Source organism: Chenopodium album, chromosome 11, assembly GCF_948465745.1.
Source record: "Chenopodium album chromosome 11, dcCheAlbu1.1, whole genome shotgun sequence".
NCBI lineage: Eukaryota > Viridiplantae > Streptophyta > Magnoliopsida > Caryophyllales > Amaranthaceae > Chenopodium > Chenopodium album.
Window position 1 is genome coordinate 11809121 of NC_137844.1, and position 26853 is coordinate 11835973.

General features: G+C 33.9%; 2 protein-coding genes across 2 annotated transcripts; both read right to left on the reverse strand.

The window, feature by feature from the left end:
* Positions 1-12030: 12030 nt before the first annotated feature.
* Positions 12031-19352, reverse strand: LOC145568576 (uncharacterized). The gene is made up of 5 exons (XM_081628008.1): positions 18993-19352; positions 17343-17760; positions 17145-17249; positions 13912-14000; positions 12031-12733 (listed from the first exon to the last, which is right to left on the reverse strand). Exons 2-5 carry the CDS (start codon positions 17454-17456, stop codon positions 12184-12186), a joined length of 858 nt encoding a protein of 285 aa, XP_081484134.1. The 5' UTR covers positions 17457-17760; positions 18993-19352; the 3' UTR covers positions 12031-12183.
* Positions 17594-24504, reverse strand: LOC145566296 (uncharacterized). The gene is made up of 9 exons (XM_081625756.1): positions 24436-24504; positions 23843-23980; positions 22883-23009; positions 22575-22696; positions 22308-22481; positions 21561-21776; positions 20589-20679; positions 18993-19139; positions 17594-17760 (listed from the first exon to the last, which is right to left on the reverse strand). The coding sequence occupies exons 1-9, from the start codon at positions 24502-24504 to the stop codon at positions 17594-17596; spliced, it is 1251 nt and encodes a 416-aa protein (XP_081481882.1).
* Positions 24505-26853: the final 2349 nt, after the last annotated feature.

The following is a 26853-nucleotide window of genomic DNA, read 5'->3' on the forward strand; positions in this document are numbered from 1 at the left end:
TCTTTTTTTCAAGGTCTTAGGTACATCAACCATTGTCTATATAGTCAAACACACTTCACTTGAAGGCATTATCATCATCATCTTCATCAACAAGCATCTATCACCTCTATTCGGGGACAATCGAACACCTCACAACTTATGTTCGGAGACAATCGAACAATATTATCACTTTTGTTCGAAGACAATCAAACGTTCATATCCCTTCTCTTTGGAGGCAATATAATCGACGAAGACACTTTTATCTTTTCTTTGCAGGAATTAATTAATCTTCTGAGGCGTGGAAATCAACCATTCAACACTCAATTATCATCTTAAGGAGCAAAGGATTACTATTCATACATTCACATTGCAGGTTTCTCGAGTTGTAAAGACTTGTAATCTTTCGTCATCAGGAAATTTTCCCGAGGTGCGGCAAATTGTAAACTTTTGCTAAATTCTCAAGGTACGACAGAGGTTTGAAACATTGTCCTGAGCCGCAAAAATCTGTTTTAGTATGATTCCCGAGGCGCGAAATTTCACTTTTCATTTTGTGAGCCGCTTAAGGCGTAGGAGTTCACGATAGGATTCCCGATGCATGGAAGACTACCATGTAGGGATTTAGGTACTATATTGCGGAATTTCACGAATCATATTCGTTTGCACATAAACAGGATCTAATTTGGGTAAAAATACCCAGGCCATATGACCCAATAAGAAGGTGACACGTGTCATCCCAAGAGAGGTCCAAACAAGACCAATCACCAGCTGACACGTGGCCTTCTCAATCAGCATGGAAAAAGACGGCCTTCAAGGCCCAATTCCCAAGGAAGTCGCAAAGCGGTGCATCCCACAAAGTATAGGTCATAATAACCTAGATAAGGGCACATTTTCCAATGACTCTATAAATGGAGAGATTTATCCCATTTTAGGGGCACGTTTATTTATTACATTCAATCAATTCTCTCACATCAGTGAAAACACCTAATCTCGGAATTCGAGAAGATTTACTTTTATTTTTCGAACTTTTTACCTTACTTCGACCGGTTCTAACTTGATCGTCGGAGGTGGAACTCCTACCAACCAGAGATTCGTTATTTTGCAGGTACATGCAAAGGGAATCCAGTCTTGGTGACGTAACTTTCTCGCAGGAAACAAAAAACCTCAAAACATTTGGCGTCGTATGGGGTGCGAGTACCTCGAAGATGGTTTCTTAAGAGATTGTACCGCCTCCTATAGAGAAGCAGCCTACGGCTGAGGTCTATTCAGACCACGATACAGATTCTGATCCAGAGGTCAAAACATATATGGCCGCAGATGGACCCCTCATTACCAGGAATGTCCGTTCCAAGGGTAACAAGGAACGAGGTGATGATCAAGTAGATCCGAGTAAGAAATCCGGCCAGCCCCAGGCGGTAGGACATACTACTCACGAGTTTCAAGGGAGAGATGAAGGACCTGATCTCCAAGAGGACGATTGGCCCCATCAAGGGTTAGTCAGCCAGGAAGCCCTCTTACTCTGAGAAGGCTGAGTCAGTAAGAGACAGGCCACCCACTTCGCATCCCAATATAAAGGAGGGGGTCGGCCTTTTATTGATTGGTCAAAGTTCCAATTCCCAATATAGGAAAAGAGGAAGGTCATCTGGCATACTCAGTCGGATGGCAGTAAGAAGACTGGCTCTGATACTTGATTCATCATCAAGAAAAATAAGAACCAGCAAATGTCTGACTCTGCTTCAACATCGACATTTCCAGACAAATTCAAATGAGGTATTCTTAATATGTACAGGAGAACTTGTCAGGCTACCCGTTCGTCCATACAGGTCCTCATATGATAGGCTCGATCCAGTATGTGCCCCAACAGCCATACAAGCCGTTTTCCCAGCCTTACGGCAGCCTGCCCTCTTCGGGGGTTAGGCGGCATATAACGTCCAGCCACTGGACTGGCAACTCCGTTTGCTAAAACTTGGAGAACAACCTTTTGCGTTCTCTAAGGAGATAACCAAGGCAACACAGTCGACTAAGGTTAAAAATGTCATGGTGGGTACTTATGATGGTACCACCAACCCAGAAGACCACGTGTTGGCATACACCCACCTCATGTACCTGCAAGGGTTAGATGATGCCGCATGGTGCAAGTGTTTCCAAGCCACGCCGAAGGGCATTTCCCAGTAGTGGTTCGGCAATTTGCCGGCTGGGTGCATCAAATTTTAGGACGCTTGCGTTCTTGTTCGCCTCTAACTTCTCCATGAACATACCCGCCAAAAAGACAAGCCTTGACTTGGGCACTGTACAACAAGGAGACAGGAGGGGCTCCATTCATACGTCAGACAGTTCAATTTGGTGAGAATCCAGATCCAAGGGCTGTTTGACGATGTTTCTTATACAGACTTATTCAAGGGTCTGAAAGACTAGTTAACTCAGTTTGACCTCGTCCAGAAGAGAATCTAATTCACTCTTTAAGAAGCGCTGACGGAGGCTGTAATACCCTGGAAATTCCCTTCTTTTAAAATACTCTCTTACTCGAAATAAAACTCATTTTAGGAAATATCCAAAGTATTACCGCCACCGTGATGATGGCTAAGGCTATTTTCAAAGTCACACAGCGGAAGACTAACTTTCAAAAACTCAAATAAAATAAAGTTTATTAAAAGAAATTCAAACTTCAAACCAACTTACATCAAACCAATAAATTGAAACCATTATTAAAGGCCCTTTTTAAAACCAAACTAAAACATAAACAATAATAAATGTTTGTGTCAACAATTACATAAATAATTCAATAAATAATAAGCAAAGAAACATATATCTCTCTTCGCTCAACCCCATCATGCTTGATATGCTCCTTCTACTTGTACTTCTCTGTATTTCAACCTCACTACTCTCCATATAAAATGGGTCATAGTAGGGTCAATCCAAAGAAAAGCCAAACACAAAAAACAAAGTACGAATCAGCAAAAGCTGAGTACATATGCACCAATAGGAATAAACACACTAACATGAATATCCTAGCAACAGACAATAAATAAATAAATAAATAAATAAAACATGCTTGCCATACAGCACAAGTCAACTTACCTTTGACTTAATTATTAAATAATAGCTTTGGATTACGCATCGAACGCGTTTCCTTCCTTAAAATAACCCATTAAAAATGGAGCTTCCAAATCAGGGAGCTATCCCAATTGGCACATACTATGATTAAATATAGTGACGGAATTCCATCGCATTAATAATAAAAGAATGTACAGCGTCCTGTACCCCTATAGAAACTATGATTAAATATAAACTCCATAACTCCTCCCCATATGTTCATACTCAAGATATATACGTTCCAAGAGTTTTGGTGCGTATGACTTCAACCAATCAATCAAGAATAAACATAACAACAATCAATACATACTTCCATTTCATTCTTGAATTAGTTAGTGAGCACATACAATTTATTTTAATTAAGGTTCCTTGCCTAGTTTTGTGCACAAAATTGCACGATTACTATCTTGGTGCATATAATGCACTAATAACTTGCTTGATTCAATTTCAACTTATGTGAGTGAGCAATAAACTAAGTTCTTTGACTCGACCTCAACTTATGTGTGTGAGTAAATAAATAAACTTTTTTGACTCAACTCCAATATTAAATGGGTGAGGATAAAATCATGAATCATGCTCAATAAATATAACTTTAGCAATCTTATTTGAAATAAATAAAAATAAAATGAACTAAACATGACCTTACTATGAAATATTCCCTCCATTTCGTAGTAATGATCGCAATACTTTCCTTTTACATCTATTTCATAATAATCGCAACACTTCCTATTTTAGTAAAAATAAAGACTTAGATCACTATTTTTTTGTTGTTTTACTCTCTCACTATGTAATACCCCGTATTTTTATACGTATTTTATTTTAAATAAGTATTTTTTGGGGTATTTAAATAATTTAAAATGAATTATTTATGACATTTTAATTATTTATTTTAAATAAGTTTGGAAATGTTTTATAAAAGGAAAGTTTTATTTAATTAATTATTTTATTAAGTTGGGATTTAATTTAGGAAAGTTTTATTTTAGTAAAGTTTTATTAGGAAAGGGATTAAGAAAGATTTAAAAAAAAGAAAAGTTTAGGTAAGAAGGGTTTCTAGAGAAAGGGGTATAAATATTCAAACTTTAATTTACCCAGAGTAGAGAATACCCAAGATAAACTTTCTCTCCCTTCTCCTTTATTTCTTTTTTTTTCTTTCTTTTTCCCTTTCCCCTTTTTGGCATTCACCACCGCCGGCCACTACCACCCAGCCACCACCAGTAGCAGCCGGCACCAGCGACGACGCCACCAGCAGCACGGCAACAGCTGGCTGTGGTGCCGTAGCTGCTGTCCGGCCTCCCCCTTTCGAAAAAAAAATTATTCTTTTTTTTATATTTTTATTTTTCTTTTGTTTAATCCTAGATCTAATTAAAAATTATGAGTTTTGTGATGGTTTTATGATGATTGATTTTACATATGATGTGAATTAATTTTCAGATTTTAAATTTAATTAAAAAGCCCTAATTTTTGAAACCCTAGATTTATAAATAATTGATTATTGAAGGAATATGATTTAAGGTGGTTTAAACCTTTAATTTAAGGGTTTTAAAGTATAATTACAGCAAGTTTTCATGAATTAATATTGCTGGAATTTTTGTTAATATGCTAAAAATTAAGTTTCTTGAAGGAATTTTGACTACTCATTAATTGGGATTAAAGTATGAGGTTTTAAATTAATTTTCAGTTTGTTTTAATTAAATTATGAGTGTTTTAATAAGAGTATATATTACTGGAAATTTGTGTGGAGTAGATTTTAATGTCATATTATGATTTTGGTTTGTAGGAGACTTTGAAGTGAACGATTTCTTTTAGTAGTGGCGATTTTAAGATCGTATACGAGGTACGTTCGCGTACTTAGCATATTTTTTATGATGTAGTAATATGCTAGGCTTGATTATTTAATCCTAAGTAGTATCATGCTAGATTATGATTGGAAATTGTGAATTGGTTGATATTGGTGATTGAATTATGAAGCATGATTTATTTGTGAGATTATTGAATGGAAATAATTATTTTGGGCATGTTATATATGAACCACACTTTTATTATTGGCATGATAGAGAGCATGTTTAATTAAACTAATTGTTTAATTTGGTTTGGAATATTAAAAAGGAATTTTATTATGATTCATATAATTTTTATTGGTGTATAAGCATGAGAAAGGAGCAATGTAAGTGTCTATGTATACGACGAATAAATTATATGTCGGTGCATTAATGCACTTAAGGTGTTTCTAACACCGAGGGATAAGAATTGTGGCGCATTACACGTTTAAGGTATCTTTGACACCGAGGTAGATTTAAAAAGGGTTCAACATTAAATCTTATGTGGTCACTAATTATTCAAGAATTAAATTGGAATGTTTAATTGTTTGGATAATTGTAATGTTTGATTTTTGTTATGGTTTGAGAGTCATCATCAAGTTTAATAATATGTAAATAACGTAAAGTGAAAGAGAATACGCACCAAAACTCTTGGAACGTATATACCTTGAGTATTAACATATGGGGGGAGTTATGGGGTTTTATATTAAACCATAACTTCTAATGGGAGTACAGGACGCTGTATTTTCCTTTTATTATTATGCGCAGGAATTCCGCCACTTACGAGTGGTTATTTTATACTGGCACGGTTAGCTCCCGTGTTAGTTTCCCTTTATTGAGGCAGGTTAGGGGGGAAACTCGTTCGATGCGTAATCAATACTAAGTTAATTATTTAGTTACTTAGTTGAGAAGTCTTGTTGTATGTTGTGTGCTTGTAAAAAAGTGCAACGAGGTAAGTTGTGTGTTGATAGGTGAAAGCATGTTAGTGTGTTTAATTACGCTTATGTACTCAGCTTTGCTGATTGTGTGTTTGTGTGTTTGTTGGCCTTGTCTTTACCTTGGCCCTATGATGAACCATTTTTAATGGAGAGTAGTGGAAACAAGTAAAGAGAAGCTTTTCAGGTGATGAAGCATATTCATGATGGGCATGAGTGAAGAGCGAATCATACTAGTTTCCATAAGTCTATGATGTGCTTATTGCTTTCATTATTTTATTATATTATGTTTGTGAGACTAATGCAAAAGTTTTGAATTGGTACGGTTTTGTTAAGGGCCTACAATGGTTCCAAGTTCTAGGTTGACTTTATTTTACTTTGATTTGACTTTACTTTCGTTGGTTGACTTTTAAGTTGAGTCGTTTTGAACGTTTTTAAGGATAGTCTTCCGCTGTGTGTCTTTGATAGTTGTCTTAGCCGTTTTCACGGTGGCGGTAATGTCTTAGATTTTCCTATTTTGAGTTTTAAACAGAGCAAAATAGGTATTTTAAAATAAAGGAATTTCTAGGGTGTTACACACTATCCCCACTCAAATAAATATTTTATAATTTTTATCCCTTAGCTTACTATCTTCACTTATACTACAAATTATTAAAAGTACCTGGTTCGCATTAGTTTATTGTGGATCACTAATATTAAAGACACTATAACCATTTTATAAATAGAAAGAAAGGTTACTATGTTATAATAAAAGTTACTACCTTTGTTTCGCATTAATTGCAACTTTGAATTATTATTTGTGGATATAAAATAGGAAAAATTAATGGGAATAATCCCAACTTTTCTCAATTAGCCCAAAATAATCCCAACTTTCAAATATTTTTAAATAATCCGAACTTTGATATATATTTGCTTTAAATGGTCCCGGGTGACCGGTAACCTATTGAGTTAACACTAAATAATTAACACTTAATTAATTAATTAACTCTAAATAATTATAAAAAAAAAAAGCAATTTGATGTTGCAAAGTACAAACCACGCAACCACCATTCCACCAACACCAACACCAACTCCACCCTCCACCCACCAACACCGACCCATCCACCCCCACCACCCTACTCCCCGACCCAATACCCAACCCTACCACAACCACCGTAACCAAGGTGGCGTCCTAGAATAGTGGCTAAAGCAGAATCAACGGCGTGGTCGGAAGAGCCAAGGTAGAGAACAAGTTGCCATGGAAAAAACCGACGTTGGGTGGCGCTTGGAAGGGAAGCGAGGGAGGGGAGAAGGGTAGCGGCAGCTGAATCGATAGTTGGACGTTGGTTTTAAAGGATTTCGTGAGGATGGAGAGGGTAGGTGGTTCAGAGAGAAGGGTGGCGCGGTGTCGGCGTGGGAGGAAAGGGTCTCGGCGTCGCCGGAGTTGGAGGTGGGGGGTCGGGCTAGCGGGGTGAGTGGCGGAGATGGTGGTTGGGGCTGCTGGGTGGTTTTTTTTTTAATTATTTAATTAATATTTTTTAAAAATCATAATTAATAAATTATTTTTTCTTAAAAAAAAATCTTAACTTTTTTTAATTTTTATTTTTTGACCAATTAGTTGCCAACACGTGTCATCTAACTTGTTATAACAAGTTAGGTGACCGGTTGGGATCATTAGAAGCAAATTAATATTAAAGTTCGAATTATTAAAAAATAATCAAAAGTTAGGATTATTCCCGTCAATTTTTCCTATAAAATATTTCAAAGTTGCAACTAATATGACACGGAGGTAGTATTTTATTAGAATAAATTTAATTTCATCGTGTTATTACAAAGGTCATAAGAGGTTAATGTATTTTAATGAAAGTTTTTGGGCCTGATCTCTTCAGATTATTTTCAATTCAGTTCAGCTCAATTCAGTCAATCAGAACATACCCTTAATATATGTATGTATATAAGTCATTATGAATAATAAAGGTCACCATATTAAAATAGAAAAATTATGTCCAACATAACGTCGGCTTACACGTGCATATTTTATGTTCACAATAATATAAAGTCACATAAGTTTTAATAAAGGTTATCATGTTAAAATTAGGGTCAAGTACTATGTTCAACAGTACGTCTGTTGCGCATGTATGGACTTTAGTCCACAATAATATTATTGTGAAATAGGTCCGGACAAGTTTTTTCTCACTCATACTTCTTTTTTATTTTTATTATTATTTTTCTCTTTCCTCGTAACAATTGAATATATCTCCACTAACTATACTTTATAAAATTCATTCTATGATACCTATCATATAGATTTTATCCTATGATACCTATCTTATAATTATTTAATACTCCCTATCCTACTTACATATTTTTATATTAAGTTCAATTCAATTAATTTACCTAAATGTATGTGTCAGTCAAAATGTAATGTAATATCCGTACATTTTACAAATAAAATAAGTTTTGGAAATTTATTAAGAATAATTTGTACGTAAATGATATAATTTTTGTATCCCATTTTATTTTAAATAGGACTTCAATTTTTTTTTTTTAAGCATAATATAAATTATTTTAACCCTATTAAGTTGTTTATACCTACATAATTTTGTGCAGCCGTTTTCATATTCAAACTCCTTTCTCTTTACATTTTATCCGTGGGTTTATTGTAGCAACCCCATATGTGCAGTTAATCTTTATAATCTCCATGATAACATTATGATCAAACCAATTACTTTCTCTAAACTTACAAGTCATGTACGTGAATTGTTTGCTAAAGGTGAAGGTGGATTATCTTGCTTAATTCTTGCCTAATTACTATCGAAAGGTAATCGCACAGACCTTTGGAGTTGTTTGTTAAATTTATGATTAAGTTTTATAGTGTTGTTTATTATTCTATCTTCATGTTTATGATCAGATTTTATTATATGTGTAGTATGATGTGAAACTCTTGTATTATCATTCCTTTGTGTTATTTTGTTGTATATGGATTGATTATATTATTATGGTAGGGTTTTAATGTTATTGCTATAAGGAATATTGTTCATGAGGTTTTAGGATTATTAATGCAGAGTATTATTTTTGGGTGTGAGCTAATTAATTTTGGGTACTAGTATTAGCCCTATAAGAGTTGAGATATTTATGAATTGAATATGTCGTCATATATAAATTGGGAACTTGTGGCAATATTGAGATATTATTTATTATCATGTGAATGATTATTTGATCGAAGTAGGAGATCCAAAAGTTGAGAATTATTATTTTATTCTTGGTTTGAGGCTCGGCGTTATAGAACTTGGTCCTTGGCATGTTGGTAAGGAGATGATAATCATGAGTTAAGAATGAGGTACAATCTTTATTATTTATTTTTCTATGGTCCCCTACACTGGGAATTGACCCATATGTGGTCTGGTTTAAGGTATTTTTCTTGTTATTGAGAGTATTCGAGTTTTTATACTTGTTGGTTTGTTATTCGAATTACCCATGTCCAAGGCTAGGTATAAAACAAAGAGCGTGACACATTTATAGGACAGATAAGTTGAGTAAAGGTTCGTATTATTATTCGAGGTTAAGTTGATAAAGGTTATTTTCAGAGTACAATGTGTAATGTAGTTTGAACTACATTGTTTCAGCGAGCTAGTAATGTTAATTATTTTATTATTTTTCTCTGTATTCTGATATGTGTGATTACTCAGCTTTTTGCTGACGTGTGTGTTTATCTGTTTGTTATGCTACTTGTGTTTGCGGCTATGTCTTTTTCTTATGGTGGTCCTGTGACGATCTATTTTGGAATTTGTCCTTAATGGTGTACAGTCAAGATTTTTTAAGCAGGTTAAGCAAGTGATCGTAGCTAAAGGAGCTCAAGTGTTTCGATTAGTATGCTATAATGAGTCTATAAAGTTGTATAAATAGCTCACCTAGTTTATTGAGTTGTAATTATTTGGATTTTGTAAGCCTTAACACTTGACAGGTTGTTGAGTGTGGCGGTGATACCTCCGATTTAGGTGTATGCTTCCGCAATTTTATTTAAAGGTTGTCTATTTTTCCTATATTTATTGTTCATTATTAGTTAGTAAATCGGGGATGTTACATGTAATACTTACAAAAATGAAGGGTGTATACCCCCACTTAAATCTCATATATTAAAGATAATGAAATTACCTAGCTTAGTCATTAGTGTACATATAAGGTCAATGTTCGGTCAAACTAGACAATTAGATCTGAGTAGATCTGAAAAATTAAGTTCTTATCAAATTAGATTAGCAAATGAAAGATATATTATATAGGATTATCGCTTAAAAATGGAAGGAGTATAAACTTTGGTAAAACTATGCATTGCACGGGATTTAAGCTAGTTATTTCTCTAACGTTGAATCTTAAGACCTAAAATGACCCCAAAAATCTGAGCAATTTTCTTTGCACACAAATTGAGAAGATTTTGAGCACGAAAATCGAGGCAATAATTACAATGTAAAGTAGATTTTTTTTTTTTTTTTTTTTTTTTTTTTTTTTTTTTTGAAACCATGTAAAGTAGAATTGATTATTGGACAATTATGATTTATTAAAGTAATTTACCAATTTACGTTGCATTTTGTTCACCTTTATTAAATAAGTTTTAGGTCTAATATATTCAGATAAGATTTTATCATATTTATTGACTTTAATAGCTTCTAATAAATTTTAGTCCAATCAAATTGATAGTATATAAAACATATTCCTAGGCCTCAACCATCGGAGCCAACGTGACGTAGAGGTCACTGGTTCGAATCTCTTCCACCCCTCCTTCAAAGTGGAATTAACTTGCGCGGGGTATAGAAGGGTCTGTGCTTAAAACTTGACTTTAAATTTTTTGTCGAAGCCAAGAACCTATATTAATTCACTTAATTACCATCTAATTTCCCCCATTTCTTAATTACCCTCTAACTTAATTAATTATTTAACAATTAAATTTATTTATAAATAAAAAAGTAATATTAAAAAACCACCACCTCCTCCTCCACCAGCCAATTCAACCATCCCCTTCATGTGGCATCCTTTCTCCCTCACCTGAGCCGCCGCTCAATACCCCCCACCCCTATTGACCCATCTCCATCAACAACCGACCCCTCTCCCTCTCCCTCTCCTCCTCACACTCCATTACAACTTATGGGGTATATGCTATTTGAAGATCTCCCCTTTGCTTTCCCTCCTTACTCTCCATTACAAATTCATTTAGATCAATATAATAATAATGCACGGTCATTTTCAATACAAATTGGCTTTAAACATATTTTCCATTAAGGTAAAAATGCTTTGCAATTATCACAAAACACTTAAAACTTAATTATACCATAGTAATTATATTGATACTAAAAAAATTCATATCTCACTAATATGGCTTATAATTTTCAAAACTCAAGAAAAAACTACATTATACTTGTACATTATTAACTATAAACCATTAACTTCCCACACAAGTGCATCGACATACTACATTAAAACTAAAACCATGGATTGCAAATTCATTTCAAAACTAAAAACATATCTTCTTCAACCCTTACAACTTCAAATCAATTATATTTCTTTGTAAAAACCTTTTCATCAAATATAATATATTCCTAATTTACTCAATATAGCTATATTAAATCATGAGAAAAAATTTCAATTATACAATTTAAACCTGATCAATTGCTTTATAACTTATCTCCAATGCCGCCCAGAAAAGTTTCAACCTTCTTACTTCAATTTCAATTCAACGAATTTCTTGAACTTCGTTTGCCATTACAATAGAAATTGTTTCTAAAACTACAAAACAATACCTTGCTAGAAGAAGTAATATTTTTTAACAAAATGGGATCATAATTTCATCCACAACTCCTTTACCGCTACTCTCTTCTTAGGCGGGAATCTCGCAAACGTTTTACCACTCAACTCTCCCGCTCAACTCTCTTTTTTTTTTTTAACAACGCTGACGTGTCGCCTCCCCCTAACATACTACCAAGTACCAACATACTTATTATAACGACATCATTGATAAATAACCTTTGACTCATACATGATTCTTTTCGTTTTACCTTTTTTCACAAGTACATACAGTTCTAATGCATATATTTGTCCATTTATTGGATTAGTGTGAGAAAGGACTATTCCATGCAAGTGAAATTCCATCATTAATTAGGGACAAATAATTGTCCAAGAATGCAATTCAGCCATAAGATTTACGCCTACCTTTTATCAGATTGCAGGAGGACAAGAAAGATTAGTATTATGGACATTAGAGAGATGAAAACTCTTCTCGAAAGAAATAGTAGTACAAAAGGAGCTAACAATGACCTTCAGTTCTACACTCGTCTAAAACGATATGATGCAAAGTTTATTCTAAATCGGTCTTCCACCAAATGTTGTTATTCTCACATATATTTTCTTTTCAATCTTTGAAAAGTCGGCCTAATCAAGTTGCTGGGGGCAGTTAAACCTTTATCTGCAGCATCAATGTCTATTACAGAATGATGGCGTTCGGTTGTTCCATTATTTCCATTCGCAGCCAAGCCACTCAGTATCTTATGAGTATTAGCCTTGGTGTTGATCTGTCTAGGGTTCCCCAGCCTTTCTAGTATGATTGAAGTTCTCGTGTCCAGTGGTTTATGAATTGCTGGTGCAGATATTCTTGCCTTCTCTAAATTGGGTTCTGAAAGCTCTGAGTCCATTCTCGGAATACCACCAACAATTAGCTGCTCCCATTCTTGTGTAAGACGTGAGATGCTCTTGTCATCTTCAATAGCCTGATCAGATGTACGAGTTTGCACTGTCACAGCTGCAATGTCTTTCCCTGATGAAACTGCAACCTCTGCCCCTGGCAGAGCTGCCACATTTCTCGCTACACTAGGTTGTAATGAGACTGCTACATCATCAATGCAGGTAGGAATTAAGGGTGTAGTTGAAATTTCTGGGGCTACCAGGCTGCAAAAAGGAAAAAGATAAAGCCACAGCCCACAGCTAAGTTCCAAAATGGGAACAAAGATCGGACAATTTTGAAAATACAGATTGTACAAACCGTACCACTAATTAAAATATAAGAAAATGAAAGGAGCACAAATGTGTGAAATTCATGCTAAGGCAGTTAGGCATCTAAAGGTGTCGTAAAACTTATATTTCTAACAGACAAAACAGTACAAGAGTAGGTTGCTATAGCATATAACGAGAGCTTTAATTTGACAGCAACATTAAAGCAGAATGCAAATGCACAATATGAAGACACTGACTGGATACACACTTCCGCATGTGAAGAGTTCCACATTCAGCAATGACATTGATGTTTGAGTCTTATCCTTTGGAAGTGGTAATTAAAAACAAGCCAACCTTCTAGGAATTTCTCATATAATAGGATAAATTAAGCTAGTTTAAGTTTTTCTCCTGAATCTACCATGTCCATGGAATTTCTTGATTCAGGAAAGAAATCCAATGTTTATGTAGTAAATGAATTTCACTTTCGGCTAGAATCACCTGTCTTGAATCAAGAAAATTTATGTACACCACCTGATAGGTTCTATTATCTGATGAGAATGATGCTAGCCAAAATCTGTGAAACACAAATTACCTCACAATAGATTAACTACGTAAAAAGACAAAATGCATCCAGATTAGGAAGCAGCAGAAAGAAGGTTCCATATACAAAAATTGATACCCAATGAGAGGCTAATATATTTTATAAAAACAGCCCCAGCATGCATCCCGAAAGTTTAGACAGATAAAAAGCATAAAAACCTACGACTAATCTGCTTTCCCATCCGAGGCTTAAGAATATGATAAAAAATGAATACCCATAGGAACTCTATCCATGCAAGATCCGGCGACGGTAACAAATAGTAAAAAAAAAAAATGTATATAATAACAGGCATCAGCAACAGCCAATGTGGATGCTGCTGCTGGAGGGATTCCGTGAGGAATCTTAGGATATGATGTATGTCAGTATGTGACAATGAGTATCAAGGTAAACTGAGGGGTCTGTGCACAATTATATATTTTCCACCTATTGTGATGATATCATGGATGCTGCAGGCTTATACTGCATATAGACAACATAACAAGCTGCTAGATAGAACATGATGGTTAATTTCAAAAGTAAAAGTAAAATTTACCCAAGCCGTAAATTCTCTTCAACAACTTGGTTGAGTTTTTGATGAAAACCCCCACAATGCTGCACTGGATTGTAGTCTTTAAGTTCCACCTGAAAGTAGGGATAGATTCAAAAAAGTTAAAATGAGTGGAATCAAGAGAAAAAACAAATAGTGTAAATTTTCTCTAGTTCCAAGATAGGTTAAGTAAATTAGTACATGAAGTGTTAACAACAAAATATCAACATCCTAAATTGTACACAACGAACCACAACATTGAGTATACTATTCAAACATGGGGATAAGTAAGGTAAAGAATAAAAGCATTCTCTTCTTACCTTTAACTTCTGCTTTTTGGTAGAGAAGAAGATAGATAGTATTCTCATGTAAGTAATCTAACAGTGCTTTTCTCATGCCTAAAAGAATGGTGGAATACAGAACATGAACACAAATTGTTATAATTCTCAAGACAAATCTATTGCCAACAGAATCCCAGCCAGTTGCCAGTTAAACAAGATTCAGCAGTTAAATTGAGTCTTATGAATGATTGCTTTTCCGAGCTGTTATATATTATACTCACAATTTCACACATCTATTTTCATGTTTAGATAAAGATACAGAAAAAAAACAAAGATCTTGGAAGTGTCATATGAATAACAAATCTTGCTCATGGTTCCTGTATATTTCTTGTTGTACAAGAATTGCTCAGAGTTGAGGGCTTAGATTACATACAAAGGAATTTGGGAATGTCACTTGATCTGCAATGTGGCTTTAGGGGTCTAGCATGACCATACAATCCAGTCAGCAATCAAATAACAAAACTAAAGTAATCACAGAACTTGCATGTCAGTACAATTACAGCATTTTCACGTCCATGCTCATTCTGCAGTCTGCACAACCATGTAAGGGCACAGACTGACGTGACACTTTGTGGAATGGTGTGATACTTCATGAATTCCAGTACTTTGTTCCAAAAATCATCCTAATATTCACAATCCGTGGTAATTTGGGACATATCTTATTCATTATCCTCCATGTCTGAACTTTGAATAAAAATAATTTTCTTGCCTTTTCTCTTACATAAATTTGTGTACTTTGAATTTGTAAAAACCAAATAAACAAACTTCTAGTTGATTAATTTAGATAAGCAACTTCTCCTGTTATAACCTAAAATTAATATTTCATATTGGATACTCTGTTGCTTTCTAAAGGGTTGATCATATACATTTAGGAAAATGTTTTTCATGTACAAACAATGTATTAAAGAACCCAAGGTGTACTAAGGGGAGAAGGGTCCTGCTGCACCTAGGCATGCCTCACTTCAATGACTGCCTCGCTTCGGTGCACACATAATATATAAAATTTAGGATTAAAAATTAAAGATGTGCAACTCACACCCCTCAGGTGCATGGGTGCACCTGTTTGAATGTGCTTCGCATAACTAAGAAAAAAATGCAGTACCCCATTTTCCTAATGCCTCAGCACTTAGACACACTTTTTTAAAACACTGGCTAAGAAAGTACCTGGTTGCTATATTTATTTCTCAAAATTATCCATAGACCTATTCTTTATTTTGCAAAATCACATTTTCATTTCACTCCACACATTACCAATTGCATTGCATAACTAAACATTGCATGCTTAGTTTAAAAACTAGAGAAAATTGCTAAAGCTTATGTTGAAGTAAATTAGGAATATCAAGAACGAAGAGTTTAGAGAAAGGTATCAAGAACCAAGGAGGGGCTTCAAGGTGCCTTGATCTAGGGAGGTACAAAGCACAGAACAAGCTTGGAAAACCCTCTTAGGAAGATTCATGGGCACACCTGTTCACTGGAAGCAACTAAGCAAATTTGCTGAAGGACATGAATATTTCTTTCATTTCTCCTATGTGTAAAGAAAACAATCCTATCATCCAATTGCAGGAGAAAATCGAATGGGAGCCAGAAAAGTGAAATATGGTGATTAGCCAGTATGAGGTGGGTCTATGGGAATGCTCCATTTGGTTTATACCTTTATATCTCCTTGCGATGGAATGGATGTTATGGAACCATGTAGCTAATCTCCAAATGTTTTTACATTATGAAGGTTAATTCATAGTGAGAGTTGCAAATAAGGTCATACAGGAATGAAATCCTTTACTCTTCATAAGCTTTAACCTACAGCAGATGATCCATTTAAAATATTGAACTGTGTGGAGAGAAGCATACTAGAGAGCATTTCCAGAAGATTATGAAGTAATCTACAACATTCAGTGAAGCAGATTTGAGTTTTATTTTGCTATGAAAGACTAGGCAAATTTTTATACAGCATTCTTATCCAATATTTGTAGAATTAAGCCAGTCATGGTCTAGGAAAAGCTTGACAGTTGACACATCCACGCATTTTAGGCATCATCATTTAAAATAATTGCAGTGAACCAAGTATTACTAAAAGAGTAAAACGGAGATCTGGTAGCTTTTCTTAATGTGGTTGAATCAAAAAATTTTGCTGATATCAGTAATAAATTAAAATATATGGTCTAAGATTCACATCTCTAGAGGTGCTAAATTTTTCCCAATCACAATTTGGTTGAAGGAGCTTAGCCTTGTATAATTCATTAAGGATCTAATAACCAAAGACCAATTAAGTACAGTATATCACAACCTGGCTAGTAAAAACTTTAACAAGCTTTCTATTGTTGACATTAAGATAGAAGAGAAGCTATGAGTTAAAATATAGCAAATTATATACATTATTTTTTATTCAGATTCACTCTTGATTAGAAGTAACTTGCATTAATTTTATAAAGGCTATAATTAGCCACTTTATTACAGCTAACATAATTTGATAAAATAAAATAACATAACAGAGATCTAAAATAGATTTCACGTTCCAAAAGCTGTCTTCCTTATTGAGAAGATTAAAAAACTTGGAGTGGCTAGTACCAGTATGGGAGAAAGAGTCAAAGATTCAAAGAGAGTGATACATGTGGCAAGTGAATCCTTATTTCTCGGTGTTGCTAATACCAGTATGGAGATAAAAAAGATTCAAACATATTGTATCAAGTTTCATATGGTATGAAATACCTTTATTCTTGCACGCTTAATTAGTCCTAGTGTTGAGTGTTGACTATTAAGTGATATTCCTCTACGGAGTCTACACGACTTGCTTCTGGGTTCAGCCATTCAGCTAGGGTTAACAGTTCATTTATCTTTGGAAATTAAGCTCATATCTGATGATCTTAGTGCATCAAAATTACAAGTGTAGACCAAACTTACCTTCATTAGACACTGTTGAATGCAATGATCAATCTCCTCAGTAATTGAAGAGTCATCTATATTTGCATCAGGAAAGGGCAAGATTTCCTCAGCTCCTGCAAGCCTCTGCAATAAAGAAGGTTTAGGCTGATATGCAGAAGAACAAAAAATCGAAGCCAATGGTATTGGAATTTAAGATTTTAAGAAACAGATTTTTACCCTGATCAGCATCGGTCCACTTTCAGATGGTTGAAGAATGTAATAGTACATACATGCAGTTTCTCTCATTATCTCTAAATTGCAGAATGACCAGCATATCAGACCCTGATCCATTGACTGAAGTGCATGACACAGCCCCTGGAAAACTACCAATCACAATCCCATTTAGGGGAAGAAGGCACCTTCGATTATAAAACACCTCCAATAAGATACTGAATAGGTATTAACACACAAAAGTAATATGGAGAACTTCAAGATGCATTTTGACAATGGAAGTAATTTGCAAAAGATGAAGTGAGACTGTTGCTAGCATACGCACGCCTACTATTCAACTGGCACAAATCGCTATCTTCGGGAGCAGTATCTGTTTCCTGAGCAACTGATGGGAAGACAAAGTAAGGTCTTCCAACTACCACACCTGTCAAGTTATGTATACCATCAATAAAGAAAGGTACCTAAATTGCAAAACCTAAGATAGAAGAAGGGCATTGCAGCATGATTCCTGAATCTCAATATGTATATTGCAACTCTGATAGCCAAACTAAAGAAAGCTGCTCGTCACAATAATAAATAACACCACTAAAATTTAAAGATTTACAAGTCTCCCTGAGTCCCTGGACACATCACAATGTGCAATGATAATAACAGGAGACCTAAACAATATACAGACCAAAACTCCATTTATTATGAGAGGCATTCCAATGTATAAGTAAGTCGAAATAGATAAGTTCAGCAGAAGAAATTATTTATTTTACAGGTTACTACTTTCTGCCAATTAATGTCAATGCATTTCTGCTGTGGCAGTTTGAAGCGCCACATTTCTTCCCTCCATATATCTGATGTCAACAAACCAAATATGACTACTACAGCAAGCAGATACTTGATATAGTTCAAGCTTAGAATCTTTTAATCATGAAACTTTCAATATTCCAACTGCAAAATGAAGTTAAAGTTTTCAAGCAACATGGCATTTCTATCGCACAATGATGTTAAATATTATTAATTTCTCAAAAACCAAATACCTCGGATATGACATGAAAAACAAATGCCGTCTGAGCAAGCATCAGACATGAGATATTATCAATTGATAAGTTTGTTCACCGGTTCCATCGGTCTTAGGCGGTAACAAGTCACTTATAAGTTGCAAGCAATTGGCAAAAATGTTAAGGCCACTTGCTATTCAAGTTGGAAGCATATTTTATTGCTATCACACAGCTTCTTTACTTATATACCTGAAGAAGGGACAGCTATTTGATTATGAACAAACAGCCAAAAACGGAAAAGATATGAAGCATACCACAAAATTACATATGCCTGGAGAATGGGTTAATAAAAAAAATGAAAGTCAGAAATAGCATACTCCAAGCAGGTAGCTTGGCCAGAACAGATACATTATCCCAAAAGTTGATTTCTTAGACTTATAGTTTAGTAATTTCAACCTGCTATATTTTCTTTACCAAAGATGGACTGAAAGCAGAGTGTATAATGTATCAAGAACTGGTCTCTAGTTCTTGTTTTCTCTCTTACAGAAGATATTTCTTAGTCTCAGTATAGTGTAAACAGTTACTATCAATCAAACAAGATTAGATTTTGAAATGACTAGGATGAATCAGAGTTCTAATGACATAATTAACCAGGCGCCACACTTACCTTCATTCAGGGAAGCCAAGCTAGTCCTTTCAATAACATTTAAATTAACAACAGAGGGAACTTGACAGAGATTCTTCCAGCACCGCCACGACATGTCAGCCAGTAAGCCATTATCACCAACAGTCATAGAGCTATTATCAGCATCATCTGGTTCCACATCATGATTTTTGACATAGTACAAAGGACATTCCTTGAATACGGAACTATTTTTATTGTCCCTTCGGATATCATGACACCTATGTGTCTACAAATTGTAAAGAAATTAATAAAATTACCCATCACAATGCTATTACAATGGACAAGCTCATAGTATGCAGAAAAACTTTATATCAGCTGTTGTGGGTGGTATCAAGATTCAAGTAAACAACAACAACAACAACAAAGCCTTAGTCCCAAAATGATTTGGGGTCGGCTAACATAAATCGTCACAACGGTTTCTTGTGACGATTTATGTTATATTGTTATATCCCTTTTTTCAAATATTCTTACATTCAATCGATGTAACCCCTACATTTTCCTAATTATCTCATTTCTCAACCAAACCTATACTATAATATGACAAGAAAACATATACAGATATACTATACAATGTCTTTCAAAGAATGTCCATGTACTACTGACATGTGGACTGGAACCCTCAATAAGAGCATGTCCAGTGGTAAGCTAATTCTCAAATAAGCTTGCCATGCCACATAGGATTTTAAGCTAATTTTTTGTGTAGCTATCTTGTGCCCCAATGGTTAGTAATGACTTGCTATTTAAATGAGCTCAACTTTCTCAATTATCTTTAATAGTTTAATTATATTAGTATATTAATGTCTAAAATTTTAGAAACTTTTTACTCAAGCAAATTAGCTTGGTAAGCTAATCGTATTTTTTAGCTCCAATGATCAAGCTAATAGCTAGAGACTTTTGGAAATTGCAAGCAACTCTTTAGCTACAACCATTGGAGCTGCTCTAATGCCTCCTCACAATCAAAATGCTAATTTCATGTGAAAAAAAGTGTTTTCTTCCCTTAGTAATACGTATTCCATGAAACCTTTTTCATGATAGGAATGTTTCTTGATTACTTTAGTAATTTAATGGTAGCGAGTGGGGGCACTAAGCTTATCTTTGGGTTCACGTTCGTGGGGACATTCACTAATTTGTCAATTATAGATGTGTTACGAAATTGGAATTCCCTTCCTTTTTTTTTTTTTTTTTTTTTTTTGGCCTTAAACTTCTGATGGACTATTGGTCCCCCTTCTATAAATCATTTCTCTGGCTGTTGACTTGTTTTCTTTTCTAACATAAAAATGAGGACCATGTGAACCTAAAGACCTTTATTACTAAACTAAAAAATAACGCCTTCTCAATATTTTAACTGTCATCCCAAACCATAAGCTAAGGTTATAGATTTCCACCTAACATGGCATTAGGAGCCCCTCAATACGATACATACAAACTTTTCTTTCAACTTTAACCATGGTAGAGTTGTTTTGTTGAGAATGAAGTAAGTTGCGCTATCCTAATAACGCGCAAAGCTATAGAAACAAATTGATATAGCAAAGAGAAACTTGGCCCTATAGATTCAAAATTCCTTCCGTTTCCTCTTACCCTTTCTACCACATGGAAGCAAATGAGGTAAGATGTAAGGTATACTGCTAAGCAGCTTAACCAAAGACAATATGAATACAGGATCAGTATACTGCACAAAGAAAAATTATATTTTAAGCAATGAGTTCTGGGCATAACTGCATAAGTTAATGCCACAAACGACCATTGTTCTAAATATCTTCCTCAAATATGAAAAAGCGTAAATATAAAATAAAATAAAATAAAACCACAAATATTATTCCAATACACATAATATCTTCGTATCATCATGATTAGCTCTTACTCCTAATCATTCGCCTTAAATCATAAAGAGCATACTGCGAGTATTTTGAATAATACAGCCCCATATTGGATTCTTCATACAAGATCATACAGGTTTTATGAGTGGCCTAGCTTTATTTAAAGTACCTTTGTTGAATGAGGTTCACTAAGGCATGAAATATGGCAACCTCAAATGAGAGGATTTTTCAAGAGTAATATGATTCTGTATCTGTTGGATGTTTTCAACAATATATACTCTTTTTTTTTTTTTTTTTTTTGGGGGGGGGGGGGGGGGGGGGGGAGGGGAGGGGGGGTTCTACAATATTCTTTCTACGATGTTTTGAATCAATTCTACCAATTCTTTTTTTGGTAACTTAAATGTTGTAACCAGCACTACTCTTTAGTCTTTACTTTATTAGTCTCTCTCTTGCTTCTTAACTTCTCACATGTGTGGAGTTATTATTTATTTGAAAATTAAGCTATTGTCTCTCTTCTACTTTTCACTACTGACATTGGTTGTTTAGACATTTCATTGATATCCTTAATAAAGTAGCCCAAGAGAAATGGTATACCAAAAAATCAGAAGGAGTAGAAGTTCAGGTAATATATCCACAAGCAAAATGGGAATCCAAACTCTATATATGTGCACATTTTGAACTTTCATCATGGATTCTATATTTTAATGTCTTGTCACTAAAGTTTAATATGTACCTCACAAAGATTGAACCCATCCATTATCTGGTTTATGGAACGGCACAATCTGCAACATATTCGGTTAACAGAACCAGCAATGCTCTTCTGGAAAAGAAAATTAGCCTCCAACAATTCTTCTGTGCTCTCCGTCAACTCTCTAAGCCATCTTTTTGCCAGGCCGTTAAATACCTGTCCATCTGCAGTTATCCACTTGGTAAGGTAGAGAACAACAAACTACATGCATCAAAGATAATGGATGCTTTTCAGCAATGCAAAATCATGCAATAACGTATTCACAAGATAAGATTGCCAGATATATAAGTCAGGTCACTGACATCACTTCCAGAACTAGTACTAAGAAGATATTTCTAATGAATCTGGAAAAATGCGATATTTGTGATCGAAAATCCACCTTTGAAGGGAAGTGGATAGTAGATAGAGATTTTTTATTATTTGCTTCTTTTATGCTTCGGAGTTGAGGGTATTAGCAAGACCATAAACTCTCTAAATCCTAGCCTCCTAGGTTGACCCAGCCTAAGAACTCCACGCTTCATCATTCAACTAGAGAATTCATTTAGTTCACCTAAAGATTGAGGAACTTAAGCATGAAATGTAGGTAACTAGGTACACAGAGATATATAAGTGGTGAAAAACTGTCCAAACCGGCATGAAGCTGCTTTGGAGAACAAAGATAAAGAGTTGAAAATGTATAATTGAGAGCACCAATGGGGTAAAAATTACTGATAAATTAAACCATCAAATCACCATCTCAAAGACAAAGTGCAACAGCTCACCTGGAAGATATGCATTAAACGAGCAGTTTTCAAGATCGCATATTTGTCCTCTAAATTTGTTTATATTTTCTGAGATGTCACTGAGTTGGCTTGATTTTTGCTCAAGGAACAAAAATTCCACAGATATGCATCTGTCGGCAGCATCCTGTCAAGAGTATACAACAATGAATTTCAAATGGAAAGTATTGACAATCTGCAAGAGAGATTGAATCTTTGTAGGGTACCGATCACATTTTACCATGAGAGTCTTTTTAGCATTATATTCCAGATTTCCTAGTAAACATGAGCTGATAAGAATTAATTTCTTCTCTGAATCTTTGCCACCAGCAGAGTTCAACACTTCATAACTGACAATAAGGTCTGCATATTACACCAAATCAGCAATACACACACACACACACACACACACACACACACACACACATACATATATATATATATATATATATATACAATTGTGGGAATATGACTGATGTAGGTGGAGCAGAGAGAGAGAGAGAGAGAGAGGGGGGGGGGGGGGGGGGGGGGAGGGGTGGGGGGGCTTACTTAAAATGTTTGATCCAGAATCTTCAAATAAGGGAGGTGAATAGGAATCAGAGGGCAAGTGGTTGACAGCATAATGGAAATCACGAAGACTGAAGCTACTTCCCCGGGGAGAGTACACAACTTTAAGCTGCTCATGCAAACAGAAACATACTCATTTCAGACACATGTTCACACATCTTGGCACTATATTACTAAGCATTAGGTAATTAAGATACAGTAACAACTTTAAATGAGACACATTCAAGATAATTATTCTGTGTGATACTCACACGCTAGACACTGTTCATAAGTTTTAGTTCAACCATTTAATGGATTGTCAGATGGCTCTAATAATAAGAGGTTGTAAAAGTATATAAAAAAATCTAAGCTTCTCACAATGATGCAAAAGTAGTCATTTTTGAAGCTAACATCACACTTAGTATCAGCAAATTACAATATCTTAGAGAATAAAAGGCTAATTTTTGAAGACATTTGATCATATGCTATTACAGCACTTTGAATCAAACAAAAAGAAGTAACAACTTAACGATAGATAAATGCCAATTGCGAGTTTGCGACTATGCTATGTGGAAATCTCAAACATGCTGCTTTAAAATCAATTTGTATTGTAAAACAGCTTTCACATAAAGCAAAAAAAGACAGTAATAATTAATAATTACAAAGTATCAAATAATCACAGCAATGTAGCAAGACAAATTTTTTTAACATAATATTTACAGAAATTCATCCTGAAATTTGCCAATAAGGCATAAATCAAACAAAATACACTACACAATCTTAAATGAAACATGAATCAGGCAAACATCAATAGCAGTCCAATGCTACTCAATGTAATGTGAAATCCTCGTTTGTTGAACTTGAATAATGAAATAATTCACTAGTTTTGAAACAGACATCAAATTGATCAAAACTTATAAAACCCTAACGTCTGGAAAACAAAACTCAAGCATCATAGTGTACCTCATCAAAGGAAAAAGCAGCAGAACGTTGCAAGTAACACAAGCCAATGCGATCTTCAAGCGAGGAATCAATTTTACGACGCTTCAATTTTGACGTCGGAGCAGAAAAGGCATACAAATTCGCCAGCTCTAACAAGCACTGATTCACAAACACATCAAAATTTCAACATCAACAAAATTTGTAAAAAAAATGAATCGCAAATCATCGAAATCAAACATAAACAAAATTTACAGGAAAGGAAGCAAATTAATGATGCAAATAAACACTGATTCACGAACAAATCAAACATTGAACAGCAGCACAATTTGAAGTGAAATAAATCACAAAATCATCGAAATTAAACATAAACAAAATTTACAGGAAATGAAGTAAATTAACGATGCAAATAAAAACTGATTTATGAACAAAAAAAACATTGAACATCAGCAAAATTTGAATTGAAAATAAATCACAAAATCATCGAAATTAAACATAATCAAAATTCAAAATAAACGAAGCAAAGTAACAATGCAAATAAATTGAAGAGAGAGAAAATAATTCGAAGTGGAAAAGGATGAATTAAGGCGTAATGAAGAGGAGAGAGCGAGCTTAACCTGCTTCAGTTGTGACAGTAATGGAGGAGAGAGAGTACGTAAATCGAGAGCGAAAAATAATAGCGCCATTTTTGGATTGAAGTGAGTTCTCTGAAATCTGAATTTTGTTGTTACTTGTAAGAAATGCTGAATTTCGTAGTCTAGGGTTTAAATAGCACAATTTAGTCAGAGATCAAAATTATACAAAAAAGCGCGCCAATGGAAACTAATGTGGTGGCACGGCATACACAATTCCCATGTAAAGTCTTGACCCTTTTAATACTCTCTCCGTCCTCAGAAGAACGACCCTTTTGAATTGATTTCATGGGTATTAAAAAAGTTAAATCGTAGAAGAAAAAAAAGTAAAAGTATATTGATAAGATAAATTTACACGGGGTTTGTAAAAAAAGTAGAAAGAAAAAGTATTAAAAGTACATGAAAAAACAAAAATATATATGGAGAAACTAATTTTACACAAATATTATTTTAAATTGGTAGGTATTTTAATGCAAATGGGTCGATTATTTTGGGACTAAAATTATGCCAAAAGGGTAGAACTTTTAGGGACAGAGGGAGTAGGTGGTTTTCGTAAGATGTGATCATGTGACCAAAGGACAGGCTGGGACGGGCCAAATAAACTAAATTGAGCTTAATCAACCCACTTGGTCGGCCCAAGCTAATATTAGGGCCAAAAATTCTTTGGCTGAACACGTAAATTAAGATCGGGTCGGTCTCATGAGCCAAAAAGGTACTCCATAACATTTTCGATAATTATTCATCTTACTTACCTAAAAAAAATGTAGATTATCATTGAAATTTTTTCTTTTTTTACTCTCTATTTTATACTTTTCAAACAACAAAATTTTGTTTTTCTAAACTTAAACAAATCTCCTCTTTCCATGTCTTTTGATGTCCCAAATTTATCAAGAGCTCAAAATGCTTACTATGGACAATCTTTAATTTTAGAAAAAAAATTCACATATGTAAGCCAGTCTTCTCTCACAACTAAATCAATCAATTAACCTATACTAAAAGCAAACCTAAAGTGACACTTGTCACGATGTCATTACAAAATTTCCCGCCTTTTTTTCTTTCCTTTTTCTTTTTTTTTTTTTTTTTTTTTGTGTTTGTTGTTGAAATTTAATGACTTCCATTTTATAACATACAAATAATTCTTATTTCCATTTTGATAGCACATTTAATCCAATCATACTCAATTAATTTTTTTTAACATATACTCTTTCTATATACGAGATATTTATTAATTACAAATATTGAAATATACTATAGATTAAAAATAAGGTATTGAAATACATCATTATCTAAGATTATTATAATATTATCAATTTTTTTTCCAATTTTATCATTTGACAGTCTAATTTATTTAAATTAAAAATAGAAAAATAATTTTGGTAGCATAGTTTGAATAAATCTTAAAATTATATCTAATGTTTATAAGAACAACCGAACAAAATCATAAAATCATTCTATTATATTATACTCCCTCCATTTTTTATAAGCTAGAATTGTCGAGACACAACTTTGACCATCTATATTTTTAATTAGATATTATTAAAATTATGAAAAAAAATAAAAATTATAAAAGCAAACATTATGACAATAATCCAACAACATAGGATGTGTTTGGTAACTAGCTTATTTGACCTACATTAGCTTATTGACTATTAAATAAGTCAATTCAAGGTGTTTGGTAAGTAGCTTATTTAAAGAGGTTATTCCACTAAATAAGCTCTTTTTCAAAAAGATCCTTTTGGGAGCTTTTTCAATTAGCCTATTCAATTCTTATATTAAAATGACACTTATACCCCCATTTAATTAAAATTTCTAATATGAACTACCTACCCTACAATTAGTTTATTGGTCATTTCACATAATCAATTAGTTTTAAACAATCAGCTATTTACCAATCAATTTTCTAAAATCTAATTACTCTGATCTATGAAATTATGCAATGTAAAACCCCTACTACTCACTAAAAATATATATTTTAAAAAAGTTGATTACATAATACTAATTATCATAAAGTAATATAAAATCAACTAAATTTTTATATTATGCCGGTCAAAGTGTGTCAACAAATTATAAGGACAAATGTACATGAGTTCATATATGGGTCAAAGTGTGTGAACAAATTATAAGCTAATATTTTCATTTTCTTGTGTAAAACCTTATAGCTTCTAAATTTCTATTACTATATTATTTATTTTTTTTAATAAAATTCAATTCATCAATAACCTTTATGAATTTGGTATAAATTAAAATTCAAGTTATTTTGTTACAATTTTTTTTTTTTGGGATAAATTATTGTTGAATAATTAACACCATCCTTTATAATTTTTGTTGTAAAGTTTAATTATTACCGTGCATGGCACGGGACTTAACCTAGTTTGCTTAATAAAAGAGGAAGATTCAGTTTAT